We start from the raw sequence: 16,396 nt of genomic DNA on the forward strand, positions 1-16,396 counted from the left end.
AACTCCTATTGTCCATCAAAGCGTAGAAAAAACACCACAGCATCATCCTCTTCAATGCATGTTCATTTGAGTCTTTTAAATGTATTTTCCTTTGTTTTATATAACTCTTTTATTTCCAGTTGATTGAAAAGGTTCATTTTGAATGCAAATGAAAGGTTGAAATGAAATAAATCAAAAAGACAAATAGAAATTAAATGAAAATCAAACATTCACAGTGACATCAATATCCAATGGAAGTATAAAATATGTCATCCTACCACATCTTAATGAATTATACTTTATAAATGAACATCTTTTCTTCATTATTACCCTCTTATATACGTACAACATATTTCAATGCATACATACGCATTCATACATGCAATAATACACACGTGTACGTTATTCTGTGCACCAGTTTGGATTAAATTATCTTTGTTTCAGGTCCTCGTCATTTAGCTGAAGCACGGTGGTGCAGCCATGCATACGGAACGATGCTTCAGCTTCATCACTGATCACACATTTCAGCTGCTCCACACTAGAAGGTGGAGTAAAAACAGCATCCATCATGAGTTCATGGGAGAAGCGCCGTGTCGTTCAAAGCTAAAGGTTCCTTAAACACTTTTTAAATTAACATTTAGGACCTTCAAGTCCAAGTCCAACAAGTTTGCACAATCCTCTCACAGCCACATAAATAATACAGAGCTGCTCTCGCCGTATCGACCTGCTGGAGCTGAAGCAGGAGTCGGAATGAAACGACAGCAGGAGCCTCGGCTCTCCGGTTTTAAATCTGGGCTACATGGAGAGAGCGTCTCTGCTGGAAGGCCTACGCACGCTCTCGTGAAAAATGTGGGAAATAATTGACTGATAAATCAAGTGCAGATTTGGAATTGGACAAAAAAGTATAGAGCTGGACTTTGTGCTCCTGGGGATAGAAGTGTTTTATCTGCAAGAGTATTTTTCTCCAAATATATCCCGTACAAGAGCCTCACTAACCTGTGCACGTGTGTTAACCAGGATGAAATAATCATTTGTTGATTTTCCTATAGAAATAGGATTTTTAGAGTATTTTACACAAATACTAACATCATAAACACTTAAACTTCAGTTCACTTTCTCATCTCTGATGGCCCCGTTTGGCCCTGCTCCTTCTCTCCCCATGACACACTGGAGACGATGGGTCACGTTCTGATGAGTCGGTTTATTATTATAATCACAGCTTCTGCCAGGGTGGGGCTGATTTCTCATCTAGATTCAGGACAGCCGGTGGGGGGAGTCCAGCGGTGATGTCATCGCCCACTCAGGAAGTCGGCCGTGGATTCTGTCATCTTCAGTGTTCAGTGTTGTGTTCCAGTCAAAAAATAAAAGCACGGCGTCCGTTAGCGAACGCTAGATTGTTGCTTTGGTTCCAGGAGGTTCAGAATAATGGGAAACAGGGGATTGTGGGAGTTCTGATCGAGTTCAGGTGTGTAGCCTTGGAGGTTCTAGATCAGGGGGGTCAAACTCATCTTCACTGGGGGCCACATCAGCCTCACAGCTGTCCTCAAAGGGCCAGATGTAACTAATAAATGTAACTAAATGTAACTCAGTGTAATGTAACTAAATGTAACTACTCCTTAATGTAACTAATAAATGTAACTAAATGTAACTCAGTGTAATGTAACTAAATGTAACTACTCCTTAATGTAACTAATAAATGTAACTAAATGTAACTCAGTGTAATGTAACTAAATGTAACTACTCCTTAATGTAACTAATAAATGTAACTAAATGTAACTCAGTGTAATGTAACTAAATGTAACTCAGTGTAATGTAACTAAATGTAACTACTCCTTAATGTAACTAATAAATGTAACTAAATGTAACTCAGTGTAATGTAACTAAATGTAACTACTCCTTAATGTTAAATAACTGAATTTCTGACTGATTCTAGTTCCAAACATTACAGTTAGACAGAAAAAACATGTTTGTTTGTTTCTCTGTTCTAACATAAATCCTTTTAATTAAAACTATCAATGAATCAAGAAAAATAACATCAGACACAAGTTAAGACATTAACTTTGTTCACAACGTTCAGAAGAATTAGAATTAAAGGCTTTTAGATGTGATTTATAGTGCAGAAAATACTGTACTGCATTGTGGGTAATGTAGTTTTGGTCAAAGCACTATTTATTTTTAGAAACTATGACTTTTTATGCTCTCGCGGGCCACATAAAATGATGTGGAGGGCCACATTTGGCCCCCAGGCTTTCTGTCATATTTTTTCTTAAAGAAATATTTTACGTGGACGTGGATTGTTGGCGTTGGGCTATCCTTTCATACGTTGATGGTTGTGGATGTTTGTTCCCTCCCCTCAGATTTATGTCGCTCTGAACCCAACAATCTCTGTCTGTTTGCCTGATCGATGGGAGAAATGTCTAAACCGCCCTTGGCGAGACCCAAACTCTCTGCCTCAACTCTGACTTGGTTTGTTTGCTCTTCCTAATCATAGATCTGTCATTCTCCGCCATAACTCTGAACAATAGCCTTCTCCGAGTGTTAGCTACTGAACCCCCCACCCCCACCCTGTCTCATTCACTTTTCATCCCCACTCTCTCATTCGCTCTCTCCCCTCCACGGGTTTCGTGAGTCATGCAACACTAAAAGCTGGGATGTGAGATTCGCTCTTCGTCAGAGAAGCTCCGCGCTGACTGATGGTTCTTTACACTCCAGGCTGCTCCAATGTGTGTTTTGGTTGACATGGATGTCTTTGATTACCTTATAAATACGTATATATATACAGTATATACATATTTAAAAAAGCTGCACTCTTCCTGCCTGGCATGCCTGGTCTCCATGGTAACGTCAGGTCCATTATATGTACCGTAAAGAACAGGGAATGTTTAATCACCAGCCTGCCAGCCGCCGTGACCTCATTGGCTTGATTGTGAAGCTAGAAACTCACAAGAGACCTCGATTCCCTCGCCTCGCTTTTCTCTCTCCTGCTCCTTTTGTCTCACCTCTTGTACTTTCTCTCTCATTTTCTCTGGTGTGTGCATACTAAATATAATGCACACACACACACACACACACACACACACAAACACACACACACACACACACGAACACAGGGAGCAGAACTTGAGTAAAACACTGACCCCTACTGGACAAAGCTTGTTAAGACACTTCCTGTCCTCCTCAGGTCTTCACCCGCTACGGGAAGTGCTACACCTTCAACGCGGGAGATGATGGACGCCCCCCCCTCATCACCACCAAGGGGGGGATGGGCAACGGGCTGGAGGTCATGCTGGACATCCAGCAGGACGAATACCTGCCCGTCTGGGGGGAAACAGGTGAGGGCGTCCATCCGTCGTGCAATCCCTCCTCTGGGTGTCGGGATTCAAACGTGTTCTGTCGCTCTTGTCTCGATGTTTTGCAGATGAGACGTCGTTTGAAGCCGGGGTCAAAGTTCAGATCCACAGTCAGGATGAGCCGTCCTTCATTGACCAGTTGGGGTTTGGGGTGGCGCCGGGGTTTCAGACGTTTGTCTCCTGCCAGGAGCAGAGGGTAGAGATCGTCTCTCTGCATGTGGCGTTTGTTCAAGCCCCCGAACACATCATCAACTTTGTTCTCTTACAGTTTAGGGTTTAATGATAAAACATCTGTTTGGATTGCATCACAAAACACACATGACATCAGGCTTTTCCACGCTGACCCAGCTGGATTCAGGTCATTTGGCAGAAATAAAAAAATGAAATACAATCCAAGCCATCGAGAAGTGAAGTGTCTCAGCACTCGACGCTCGAAGGCTGCAGGTGCATGAAATAACCTGTAAATCCAACATATATGGCAGTTTTCTCTCAGAGCACGAGAAGAACACACAGAGAAAGAAACAGTTACGAATTCTGCTGAAGTTAGTTTGGTAAATATTTTAAGACTTCTACCACCGTTCACTTGAGATGAACAAGAAAGCTCGTGAACTTGAAGGAGAGAAGTCCTTCCAACAAGAACTCCCTTTGAAATAAGGGAACAATAATTAAAAAATAAATTAATTCCCTGTGTGGTTTTTACTTTGACACTCCTTACATTCTAAAGCAGGTTCGCTCCTTTAGCTTCTCATTTACATTTTGCGCCCCATTGCCCTCACAGCAGGGGGGTTGTGGGGGCAAGAAGACAATAGAATCTCGTGCAACACTTCACCAGGAAAAGTCACGTCGTCAGCAGTTTGTCTGGACCACTTTAACTCTGCTGAGTCGCTTCTCTGCTGGGGTTTCTTCTGCTTTTGCACACATTAGTGCACGTTTGTCACCTCTGTCCATTAAACACACACATTATCTCCTACATATAGTCCAGTGACTGTAGGTTTCTCCTCCACTGGTGTGTTTGCCCCACTCCGGGGTCACCCACGTTGTTACCACCTGACTGCTTGTAGGTTCTAAACTTCTTTTTTTGTGTTTTGTGCGGCTGCAGCTGATTTACCTCCCCCCTCCCTGGGGCGACTGTAAGGTGACGGCCATGGATTCAGACTTCTTTGACATCTACAGCATCACTGCCTGTCGCATTGACTGCGAAACGCGCTACCTGGTGGACAACTGCAACTGTCGCATGGTGCACATGCCCGGTAGGGTCCGGCTCATACTGGGGGGTGGGGGTTTGGGGTATTGGATGCCTGTGAACATTCATTAATGTGAGTGTGTGTTGCTTTGGCTCCAGGCGACGCCCCCTACTGCACCCCCGAGCTGTACAAAGAATGTGCTGACCCAGCTCTGGGTAAGAAGAAAAGGCTTTGAGCTGAATTATTAAGGAACTGATAGAGAAAACACACACACACACACACACATCTGCACACATCTGTTCCAAAGGTCACGCTGAACTCTGCTTGTGTTCTCTTAGATTTCCTGGTGGAGAGAGACAACGATTTCTGTGTGTGTGAGACGCCGTGCAACATGACCCGATACAGCAAAGAGCTGTCCTTCGTCAAGATCCCCAGCAAAGCCTCGGCCAAATACCTGGCCAAGAAATACAACAAGTCTGAGCAGTACATCAAGTAAGGACGTCACGGTCATGATGAGCACCAACGCCACAGATCATACAGTTATGTTTGTACAGGTGAACCTCAGGTCGTCTGGAGTCACGCTGCTCTCAATTATACATCGGTTCACGCAATAAAAATTCATTTTACTCCACTTTACATTTGTGGAATCGTAAAATCACTAGTAAAGCGTTAAAAGCACATAGTATCATGTTACTGTACAATAAATCAGAATAAAAACATATAATATCATATCATTAGCCCGTAGCAACCCCCGTGACCCACGATGAGGAAGACGAGACGGAGACGTTTTTACTGGACTATATTAAAAAATAAATATTCGTTTTCTTTCCATTAAAATGCATTTATTGATAAAGTTCAGCGCAGAACTGGGAATTTTTATCTTGGGTTTAACCCGGAGACGAGTTCATTCAACGCGTCTCCTGGGACTGTTTAATGACGTGAGCTCAGGTCTACCTGTGTTGAGTGAACTAATATGACCACATTACATTTGACTGTCATACGTTGTTATAATCTCATTATAATGCTTCATTTATTTATTTTTGTACAATGTACTATTAATATAATTAGTGAAATCATGTTAATGAAGAAATGAAGAAGGGGTAGGATTAAATAAGCTCATGCTGTATCTCACTCGTTTTCGGACATGTTTTGTGTATTATTATTATTATTATTATTATTATTGTTGTTGTTGTTGTTGTTGTCTTGATTATTGTTGTTATTCTGCACATGTTCGAAATAAAGCATTCATTCATTCATTCATTCATAATGCTGAATGAAGTCACATTTCCATGTCTCTGTTGTGTCGTTTGCCCCACAGGGATAACATCCTGGTCTTGGACGTCTTCTTTGAGGCCCTGAACTATGAAACCATTGAACAGAGGAAGGCTTACGAAGTGGCCGGACTGTTAGGTAGAGATGTATTTCTTTTTATATTGTCCTATGCGCCTGTCTTTGTAACAGATTATACTTTTAACTCGCTTATTTTCTTATTTCAGGCGACATCGGTGGTCAAATGGGGCTTTTCATTGGGGCGAGCATTCTGACCATCCTGGAGCTGTTTGACTACCTTTATGAGGTCAGACGTTAACACACGATCACAGCTACTAATATTATCACTCAACTCTTTTATTCGCATTGTTTTATTCAAAATGCTTAACTGACCTTGATGTTGGCCAATAAAAAGTATTTTATTACATTACATTGACATAAAATCCATCAAACCTAAATGTGAAGAGTTAACAGATATATTCCAAGAAGAAACAGACAGCGTTCTTGTTTGCGTGCGTTCCAGGGACGCAAGCTTTAAATGCACTTCTATTTAACAAAAGTATTCACAGTTGTTCCATTTCTTCACTTAAATTTTGAACCCAGGAATCTATTATGTTTTGATGTTGCGTGAGTTTCAAAAATTAATGAAGAGAAAGAGACAGATATTACTACAGATATTACTACAGATATTACTACAGATATTACTGAAATGTGTGTGAAGGTTCTGTCAGCTTGGTTCAGTGTCCACAGGAGAATATATGAATTAAAGGCAAAGAAAACTATTGAGTGAAAAGCAAAAGTAAAAAAACAAACTGTATTACATCTTTCTTTATCTCTAAAACTTTTTTAAATGACTACCAGGTTTTAAAATTTTGATAAAACTAGTATATAATTTTACTTTTTTTTCTTTTTACTTAAACAGTTATAATATTATTAATAAAAACATTAAAATTCAGTTTGTTTAGTTTTCATATTGTACTATTGGCTAAACTCAATCCTTGTGTCGCTTCTACCGTATATTTCTGTTATTACTTTTGGGATGCATACATGTCATGTTGGGATGCACACATTTCTTGAAGCGCATCCCAGGGATGCACTACCTTCTGGAGGTGAAATGAGCTCTAAACAGATGATAAAATTCAAACAGGTTCTTTATTGAGGTGTTTTTTTATCTGCTCAGGTGATAAAGCACAAGCTGTGTCGCTGCTCCGACAGGAAGCACCCGCTCAACAACAACGACCAGGGAACGGTTCTGAGTCTGGACGACGTCAAGTGTCACGTCAGTAACTTTCACTAGTCTGCAGCCGTCGGGACTGCGACCCGGTTCTGAACTGGTTCTGGTGAATCCAGCAATTGGCTGAAGTCAGGAGGAACCACCCAGAAGAAGCTGTAAAGATTTCAAACCTGTCAGAATATATGCATGGAACCGTTTTAGACACAAGTACGGTCGACGGGGGCATGAATTAAATAAGGTCTTTCAGTAAATCAGCGTTACAACGATCAGCTGTGCCGTTTCTTGTCTGTAAACCTTTTTTTGTTGGTGAAATAATTGATGTGGCTCGTTTGTCGTCTTTTACTTTTTTGTATTATTCTAGGCAATTTTTTTTATTTTAGGGACCTTGCATGGTCGGTTCTTCGTCCTCATTTTTCATTTTGTTCCAGTAGTTTCACAGTCATCCAGCCTCATCTACTGGTGGTCTTCCCTTTTTGGAAATCTGAGCATATTGCCAATATATATACTTTATATAATGTATATATAAAACTACCTCATCATCTAATGTTAACAGCGCCACGGAACATTTACATGTCAAGCAAATCGATAACAAAAAGGTGATTTTCTGAGAGTGAAATGAGCAGAGAAGCTTCAGCAGCTCCATTAAATCCATGGAGCTGCTGAACAACAGACGATGTTTTTCCTGGTTTTAATATATTTCAGTTTCACACACACTGCCCTGTTGTCCTGAGACCAAACAAAAGAGAGGCTTCAGTAATGTTTGTGTGGGTTTATCTCAATGGAGAGGTTTAGTTTGGTGTTTACTGTAGAAGGTCCACATGTTACGAGTGAAGTCATTTCAGTAGAATCCATCTTCTGTTTAATAATCTGTTATAATCCACTGGTGTGTGGAGCCTGTAGGTAAAATACGTCAGTTATTTGTGAAGCGTTCACATTTAAGAGCTTTTTTTTTTTCCTGGAGGAACATGTGTGTCTATAAAACCCAGTTAGCTTAGCTTAGCCCAGAGCGTAGAAACAGGGAAGCATCATGTCAGCAGAAGATAGAAAGTTCACCATCAATCAAATAACTTTAGTCTTTATACAAACCGGTGTGATTCATTTATGAGGTTTCCAGTGATGATCAGACTCCAGGAAGTCACCCCCCAGCAAGGAAATAGAGTAGAACAGAACCCCTCAGTAGAACCCCTCAGTAGAACCCCTCAGTAGAACCTCAGTGTGACGCTTCTGTGCTTCAATCTGAGGTTCTAATCTGCTCAGAGCAAAACTTTCCTCTTAATGCTAAAATAAGCTAACATGCTGCTGGTTTTAGCCATGGATGGATGGATGGATGGATGGTTGGTTGGATGATGGATGATGATGTTCTATTGGTCGTCTCTTTCCAGGTGCTACACAAACTGCTGACATCAGCAGACGTCAGAACTGAGTTTATCACATTTAGACGTGTTTATCTTTACTCTAACTCACTTCTGGGTGAGTTAACATAACAGATGACATTAAAGATCATGTGGGCTGCTTTCCTGCTTTACTGTACTGTAGGTGCATTGATTACTGTTATTGATTAACCTCTCGTGTCCAGTCAGAAGCTAAACACTAAACACTCTTTTTATTTAACGTTTGTCTCACACAAATCAATTCATCTGACTCTCCTGTGTTGGATGTGTGTGTGGGTTGTCAGTGGTCAGGTCGGATGCTCTGTGGGGTTTCATCCAGCTCTCTGCTGCTCCAAACAGGAAGTGATGCGTGCGTCTCGCAGCTCTGTGGTGTCGTCCTGAAGCACAATCCCTCATCACTGGTGGCGTCGTGTAAATACTGCAGTGGCTGCTGATAATAATCGTGTTGCTCTAGAATAGCTTGACGCTCTACTTGTGGTGTTTTTGATCAAACTGTGTCTGAACTCATCCCTCCTGTACATATGGATCGTATTCTGTACATATGATGTGTGTTCAGACAGGCTTTATATTCCAGTATCAGCTATTTCTGCTGTATTGATCCGTGAACGGAGATCAGCTGTTCAGCTCGTGTGTTAGAATAAGTGCTTTCAGCTTTGTTGCCTTCTGGTCTTCATTTTTCACCTTTCGTTTTGTGCTATGAAGGGATGTTATTTCATTCTGGTGACGTCCACATAAAGAACAAACAAGAAGCTGTTGAAATATTAAAGATTAAACGCTGGAACTTTTCATCACTGCACGGTGTCGTGTTTTCATTTCGCACGGAGAAGAAGACCGCCGGCTGATCCAGCTGAGTCACTGTTAGATGTAAGTTTTCTTTAGCCTACTAGTGATCATTCCAGAACACACACTAAATTAAATACCATAAGTTCATTTGTCTTTCAGGGGGGGTTGTGATGAGGTGACGGTTGTGATAAAGTTTCATTCCAAGCTGAGGTGACAGCTAGGAATGAAACTAGGAGCCAGGGCCCATAAATTAATAATAATTTTAATAATTACTATCAAAAAATATTATTTATAATTATTGAACAATAATTATAAATAATATTTTTATAATTATTATAAAAATGTTATTTTAATAATAATTTTAATAATTTATAGTTAACATTATTAAAATAATCATAAGCATGCATAATTTGTATTTTTAATACAAAATTTAATGTTTAAATTTAACATTTTTATTTTAATAATAATTTTAATTATTAATTAAAATTAGTATTTAAATAATAATAATTATTGTTAAAAATTGTTTAAACTCTCACACAACTGAATCTGCCCGCTGCCCAAATGTTGTTGTTTATGTCGTTCCCACGTGATGAGCTCGTCATCTGACACCTGCGATAAGCTCCGCCCCCCACCTGTAGAGTGGATGATGATGAAGATGAAGTGATGACGAGGAGGACGGACCCGTTAACGGAGAGCTCCGGTGTGAACGGAACGGCTGGACACGCCCCTGGCCTGAGTGGGCGGGGTGGGGCGGGGCCTACCCACGGACGGACCAATGAAAGGGCAGCGCTCCCGCCGCGCGGCTCGCGCGTTACGTAAGCGGACCGCAGGTCGCGAGCGGCGCTCGGTGCAGGTCTGTGTCCCGGTGTGTGTCCCGGTGTGTGTCCCGGTGTGTGTCCGCTCCGGTTCGGTGTTCCGGTCCACCATGACGGCTCCAAAGAAGGTCTGCATCGTCGGCTCGGGGAACTGGTGAGTTACCGGTACCGGTCACCGGACCGCTCGGTGTTAGCCGAGTTAGCATCACCGGGTAACCAGCTAACGGTAACTAGCCGCGTGGGTTAGGTCCCGTGTCGGGAGAGATGAAGGACCGTCCGGTGGATCCGGTATGAACCCGGGACGACTCACCGGACCCGGGACCGGTTAACGGGACCGACCGGGTTTCGTTACGGCAAAACACGAGTGGGAGAAAACCACTGAAAAAAAACCCCAGTCTGGAACCTGGTGACGTCACGTGACGTCACCGACACGAGCGGATCGATCAGATCGTGATGAATTAGTGTCACAACATTCTGATCAATAGCCTGACAGTTTATCGATTAGAGGAAGTGGTTTTATTTGTGACACCTGTTAAGAGTTCGTGTTACCTCCAGAGAGCAGTGCATGCTGGGATGCGCTTCAATAAACGTGTGCATCCCATAATAATAACAGAATATAAGGTAGAAGCGACGCAAGGATTGAGTTTAAACAATAGTACAATATAAAAACCTAACAAGCTTAATTTAAATGTTTTTATTAACATCATAACTGTTAAAACATCATTTTACTTTTATTTTATTTTATTAAAATGTTAAAGTCTGGGAGTCGTTTAAAAAAGAGTTTTAGAAATAAAGAAAAATGTGATAGTTTGGATTTTTTTTAAACTTATGCTTTTCACTCAATAGTTTTCTTTCTCTTTAATTCATATTTTCTCCTGTGGACACTGAACCAAGAACCTTCACACACATTTAGTAATATCTGTAGTAGTATCTGTAGTATTATATCAGTAACATCTGTAGTAATATCTGTAGTATTATGTCAGTAATATTTGTAGTAATATCTGTAGTAATATCTGTCTTTTTCTTCATTAACTTTTGATTGTCTTTTATTCATTGTCACTTGGTTTTTCTCCAACTTTTCTATCTTTTTTGGGGGCATGGTGATGATCTTTGACCTTTGACCCCTGTGACGTGTCATTTATGGGCTCGACTGTAAAATCAGCTGATTTCTAGCTGAGGCTTATCTTCCTGTCAGCCTGACAGACGGCAGAACGTCTGGTTATCAGACGGGAGCAGTTTTAGTGAGTTGGGGAGGGCGTTAGTTGTTGTTAGTTGTTAGTTGTGGGCGCTTAATTTGGGGGTAACGGCTGGTAGCTTCCTGTTAAATGAATCTCTCTCCCGTTCCTGTCGACTACCAGGGGTTCCGCCATCGCCAAGATCGTCGGCGCCAACGCCGCTCGCAACCCCAAATTCCACGAGGAGGTGAAGATGTGGGTGTTCGAGGAGATGGTGAACGGGCGCAAGCTGACGGAGATCATCAACACGGAGCGCGAGAACGTCAAGTACCTCCCCGGTCACCGGCTGCCCAACAACGTGGTGAGACGCCGTTCGGCGAAACGCCGTCCCGTCGGGACGCCACGCCCCTGACCGCTCTGTCCCCCACCCCCCCCACCCCAGCTGGCCGTCCCTGACCTGGTTGACGCGGCTCAAGACGCCGACATCCTGGTGTTTGTGATCCCCCACCAGTTTATCGGGAGAGCGTGCGACACCATGAAGGGAAAGATCAAGAGCGACGCCATCGGAATCTCCCTCATCAAGGTGGGACCCCGCCCCTGGCGCCGCCGTATGGTTGTCGCCTCACCGGTAACAAACCGCGTGTGTGTGTGTGTGTGTGTGTGTGTGTGTGTGTGTGTGTGTGTGTGTGTGTGTGTGTGTGTGTGTGTGCTCATCCAGGGGGTGGACGAGGGGCCCGACGGACTCAAACTCATCTCAGACGTGATCCAGGAGAAGCTGAACATCACCATGGGCGTCCTGATGGGGGCCAACATCGCCAACGAGGTCGCCGACGAGAAGTTCTGTGAGACCACCATCGGTCAGTGCCATCGCCGTGCGTGTGTGTGTGTGTGTGTGTGTGTCTGTATGTGTGTGTTTCTAGACCAGAGGTGTCACCAGAGGTGATGTGGCCCTCAGCCCCACTGAGGGCCACATCAGCATCACGTCTGTCCTCAAAGGGCCAGATGTAACTAATAAATGTAACTAAATGTAACTCAGTGTAATGTAACTAAATGTAACTACTCCTTAATGTAACTAATAAATGTAACTAAATGTAACTCAGTGTAATGTAACTAAATGTAACTACTCCTTAATGTAACTAATAAATGTAACTAAATGTAACTCAGTGTAATGTAACTAAATGTAACTACTCCTTAATGTTAAATAACTGAATTTCTGACTTATTCTAGTTCCAAACGTTACAGTTAGACAGAAAAAACAAGTTTGTCCAAGCAAATAAACAAAGAAAATTATCATCGAACACGAGTTAGGATATTAATTAGAATGGGGCTTAACTACTGCATTGTGGGAAATGTAGTTTTGTTCAAAGAACACGTTTGATCTATTTATTTTTAGACACTCGGACCTTTTATGCTCTTGCGGGCCGCATAAAACAATGTGGAGGGCCACATTTAGCCCCCGGGCCATGAGTTTGACACACGTGTTCTAGACGTTAACGGGTCGGTTGTGTGATCGCTGCAGTTAGTTTTCTGCCCCGTCAGCTGAGGGGTCAAAGTTCAATCTGCCTGCTGGCTGACACGTGATCGGCGCGCTTCATGAGCTTTACGGTTCTTTGTGGAACACGAACCTGCATGAAAAAAGGTGCAACTGAGTCTGGACTCAGATTCTAAAGCCCTCTTCTTCTTCATCATCATCATCAGGCTGTAAGAACAAAGCTCACGGCGCTCTGCTGAAGGAACTCATGCAGACCGAGAACTTCAGGGTCACCGTGGTGGAAGAGGCCGACGTGGTGGAGATCTGTGGAGCCCTGAAGGTACGTTCAACCAGTGTGTGACCTCTGACCTTCAGCAGATGTTTAATGACATCCCACCATTACAGTTCTGTCAAACCTGTAGAACATGAGGCGTGTTTGTGGAGGTAAATCTATTTAATGGTGAACACGAGTTCGTGAAGAATCGCACAGAAAGAGACTCTAAATAATAAACCTGCTTCTAACGTCACTGAGAACATTCCCTCCAGATATATGATGTAAATATTTTTGGATGGAAAATTTTTCCGCAGCTTTTCATTTGTGCCCTGAAGGCATTATTCAACACATGTTAATAAATGTTACCATAAAAGTACAAGAAAACTCAGGGTTCTCCTGTCCTAACATCCTGGTTTTGTCTCAACTTGTAGTTTTAAACGGTTTGTGTAAAGATGTTGAGTTTGTGGAAATTAGAATTATTTTTTAGTATTTGAGATTTCATAGATTAATTAATAATTTAAAAAAATACCTGAGACTATTATAATCATCAGCAGAGGTAACCGAGTCCATCCTGTTCTGCAATGTTTATTCTGTAATTATCGAATATCTGCTAAAACGTTTAAATAATGAGAGAATTATCCTCTGAGTGTTCCTGGAAGACAGCATCCATTAGTCTGACCCCCCCAGGACGTCTTCATCTCCTCCTCTCCTGTTGCAGAACATCGTGGCGGTGGGGGCGGGGTTCTGTGACGGGTTGGGCTTCGGGGACAACACCAAGGCGGCGGTGATCCGGTTGGGTTTGATGGAGATGATCGCCTTCGCCCGCATCTTCTGCACCGCCGGGCCCGTCTCCTCCGCCACCTTCCTGGAGAGCTGCGGCGTGGCCGACCTCATCACCACCTGCTACGGCGGACGCAACCGCAGGGTGGCCGAAGCGTTCGTGAAGACGGGGAAGGTGAGAGGAAGTAGATCTCAACATATTGAAGGTTTAAGAAACAATGTGGGATCTACTTTATTGATCATGACTTGTTAAATCATATTGTTACCGGATAATGTTTGTGTCCTCACGTCTTCGTTCAGTCCATCGAGGATCTGGAGAAAGAGATGCTGAACGGTCAGAAGCTTCAGGGTCCGGCGACGGCGGCGGAGGTCTACCTCATCCTGAAGCACAAAGGACTCGTTGACAAGTAGGTTGAGCGGCGGCGTTCTCACCATCAGGACGCCGCCTCCTCTCACCGTTAGGCGACACGAGTCACGCAGGTTCACTCTGGACCCCCTCCCTCCAGGTTCCCGCTGTTCAGCGCCGTCTACCAGATCTGCTACCAGGACCTCCCGGTGAAGGAGTTCATCCGGTGTCTGCAGAACCACCCGGAGCACATGTAGGGGCCGCCCAGCGTCCAGTGCCTTCTGATGAAGAACATCATCCTGTGCCCCCCCCCCTGTCAGGACGAAACTGGGGAGGACCCATCGCTCCAGAGAGGTGGCGTGGGGTGGGGGGGTGATATTAACATGTTTTCACCTCTAGTTTGATCACTTTGTCCTTAAAAACACGTCATAAACTGGATGTCGATGCAGATTATTCCATTTGATTGTGGATCTGTTTACCAGAGATTTGTTTGTTTGGGGGTTTATTAGCCAATCAGGATGCATGATGTCACTTCCTTCACATCAATCGTACAATATCTTATTGGATATATTGATCCTACAAAAGGTGACGTCCGTCCATCGCATGTTTGATTATAGATATTACGTAAATGTGTCTTTTGTATGAACTCAAGTGTCAGAATTAACATTTCCTGTCGTGTACTGTACAATAACACTGTCAAACGCACACTACTGTTTTGTTTTTTATCAGCAACTAAGAAATGAAGTGCCTTCCAATGCACGGACTTGACTTTTGTGTTTTAACTTGTCTGACCAAAGACTTGACAACATCCGTCCGTCGTGAACCTGCCTGACCCCGTGTTCACTCGCTAAAAGCTAACGTGTGTCTCCATTTGTCTGAATAAACGTACTGAATAATCAAATCACTGCTGGGGGTTTATTTTCTACGGATTATTATCATTATTATCATCATTATTATCATCATTATTATTATTATTATTGGACCCAGCTGTGAACGGGTGCAGGTGATTTCACCGCCCAGCAGGGGGAAGCACTTTCAAAAACAACCCAGAGGAGACTGCTGCTGATTTGTGAACGGTTAATAGATTTATCTGATTAAATATGAAGCAGACAAATCTTCAACTCTAAATATTTAGAGATAGTTCTGAGTACAGCTGATCCTCAAAAACATTCTGAGATTCAAACACAATAAAGGCTTTATAAATAAAGTTGTCTTGACTCTGACTTGTTGTTTATGAGTTTAAAACCTGGTGGAGAGTTCCTGGAAGTGTTTTCTCTTTTTTTTCTCTTCAGGGATTAAATTATAAGGATTAAAATTTACTGCAAACTAATCTGGATTAAAACGGTCACGGGAATCACGTGTGACGCTCAACGGTAGATACTGGACAACTAAAAATTTTAGTTGTTTTTATATGGGAATCAGTTTGTGATTAAGCCAGTATTTTCTATGTCATTAATGACGGTATTAATAACAGTTATAATTGGTATTAGGGTATAATCACAATACACAATACTCACATCTAACATGCACATTGAGTCACTTGAATCAGTAAATCACAGGCAGCTCAACCTGACTCTATACTGTGGTGCTCTGCTGCCACCCTGTGGCGGTCATGGAACATAGCAGGTACCATCTCACACTAATGAACTAACAAACAAATCGAATCACAACGTTTTAAGACGTATTCTACATTCAAGGAGAGCTGAATTATCAAATGAAATATAAAATCATGAAATCATCATGAAATATCAACATGATGTATTTTGACACGATTGTGGGGGTCAAACACGCATTATTCCCGTGGATTAAAATTATTTTGATAGTCACAACCGGAAGCTGTTGTCAATCTAACTTCGTCTAACTTTATTTCAATGTTTTTGTAGTTACCCACTATGTCCGCAGGAGGGCATCGCGATTACAGCTCCTTCAAGAACGTAGAATAACATCGTAGTTTTCCAATAGTTTAACAGATAAGAAGCATGTATGTCTTATTTTACTAGTATTTTCTGTCTTTTATTAGAGTTTTTGTTTTTGTGTTCTTTTTGGTTTCTGAGTTGACCTCAGGGGTGACATCCTTACATCAAGAGGCTTCTGAATATTTTATCAGAAATAGTTTAACATGTTTTACTATTTGAAATGTATGCAATCGTAGAACTACTTGAAATGCTAACTAGCATTAGCCCCCCTCTCCCTTCTCGTTAGTTTCCTAAAGGTAAAGTAGATGTCTGGGTTCAGACACGAGGTAAAATGTGTAATGTGTTTATTGACCACAGGAGGGCAGTGTCACCAATATGTGTTCGTGTCCGGTGGTCTATCAAAATAAAAGCATCAAACAGAAAATATAT

The 16,396-nt window shown here is 42.3% G+C and overlaps 2 protein-coding genes across 2 annotated transcripts in view; both read left to right on the forward strand.

The window, feature by feature from the left end:
* Positions 1-9,195, forward strand: part of LOC137609642 (acid-sensing ion channel 1-like) — a 47,640-nt gene extending 38,445 nt beyond the window's left edge. Inside the window, exons 3-10 of the mRNA XM_068336800.1 lie at positions 3,161-3,311; positions 3,398-3,525; positions 4,429-4,579; positions 4,672-4,728; positions 4,852-5,005; positions 5,832-5,923; positions 6,010-6,089; positions 6,963-9,195. Coding sequence (XP_068192901.1) covers positions 3,161-3,311; positions 3,398-3,525; positions 4,429-4,579; positions 4,672-4,728; positions 4,852-5,005; positions 5,832-5,923; positions 6,010-6,089; positions 6,963-7,079 — 930 coding nt within the window. The 3' untranslated portion in view covers positions 7,080-9,195. The remainder of the gene's footprint in view (positions 1-3,160; positions 3,312-3,397; positions 3,526-4,428; positions 4,580-4,671; positions 4,729-4,851; positions 5,006-5,831; positions 5,924-6,009; positions 6,090-6,962) is intronic.
* A 786-nt stretch (positions 9,196-9,981) lies between these two features.
* LOC137609650 (glycerol-3-phosphate dehydrogenase [NAD(+)], cytoplasmic) lies at positions 9,982-15,239 on the forward strand. The gene is made up of 8 exons (XM_068336814.1): positions 9,982-10,159; positions 11,364-11,541; positions 11,623-11,763; positions 11,899-12,037; positions 12,879-12,991; positions 13,644-13,880; positions 14,006-14,112; positions 14,212-15,239. The coding sequence occupies exons 1-8, from the start codon at positions 10,116-10,118 to the stop codon at positions 14,306-14,308; spliced, it is 1,056 nt and encodes a 351-aa protein (XP_068192915.1). The 5' UTR covers positions 9,982-10,115; the 3' UTR covers positions 14,309-15,239.
* Positions 15,240-16,396: the final 1,157 nt, after the last annotated feature.

Source organism: Antennarius striatus, chromosome 2, assembly GCF_040054535.1.
Source record: "Antennarius striatus isolate MH-2024 chromosome 2, ASM4005453v1, whole genome shotgun sequence".
Lineage (NCBI taxonomy): Eukaryota > Metazoa > Chordata > Actinopteri > Lophiiformes > Antennariidae > Antennarius > Antennarius striatus.

What these genes read in the sequence shown, in the direction of transcription:
- LOC137609650 (XM_068336814.1), top strand. Translation starts at nt 10,116, where the DNA reads ATGACGGCTCCAAAGAAGGTCTGCATCGTCGGCTCGGGGAACTG. An exon ending in AGATCTGTGGAGCCCTGAAG is followed by an intron (nt 12,992 to 13,643) that starts GTACGTTCAACC and finishes CTCCTGTTGCAG; the next exon opens with AACATCGTGGCGGTGGGGGC. An exon ending in CGTTCGTGAAGACGGGGAAG is followed by an intron (nt 13,881 to 14,005) that starts GTGAGAGGAAGT and finishes GTCTTCGTTCAG; the next exon opens with TCCATCGAGGATCTGGAGAA.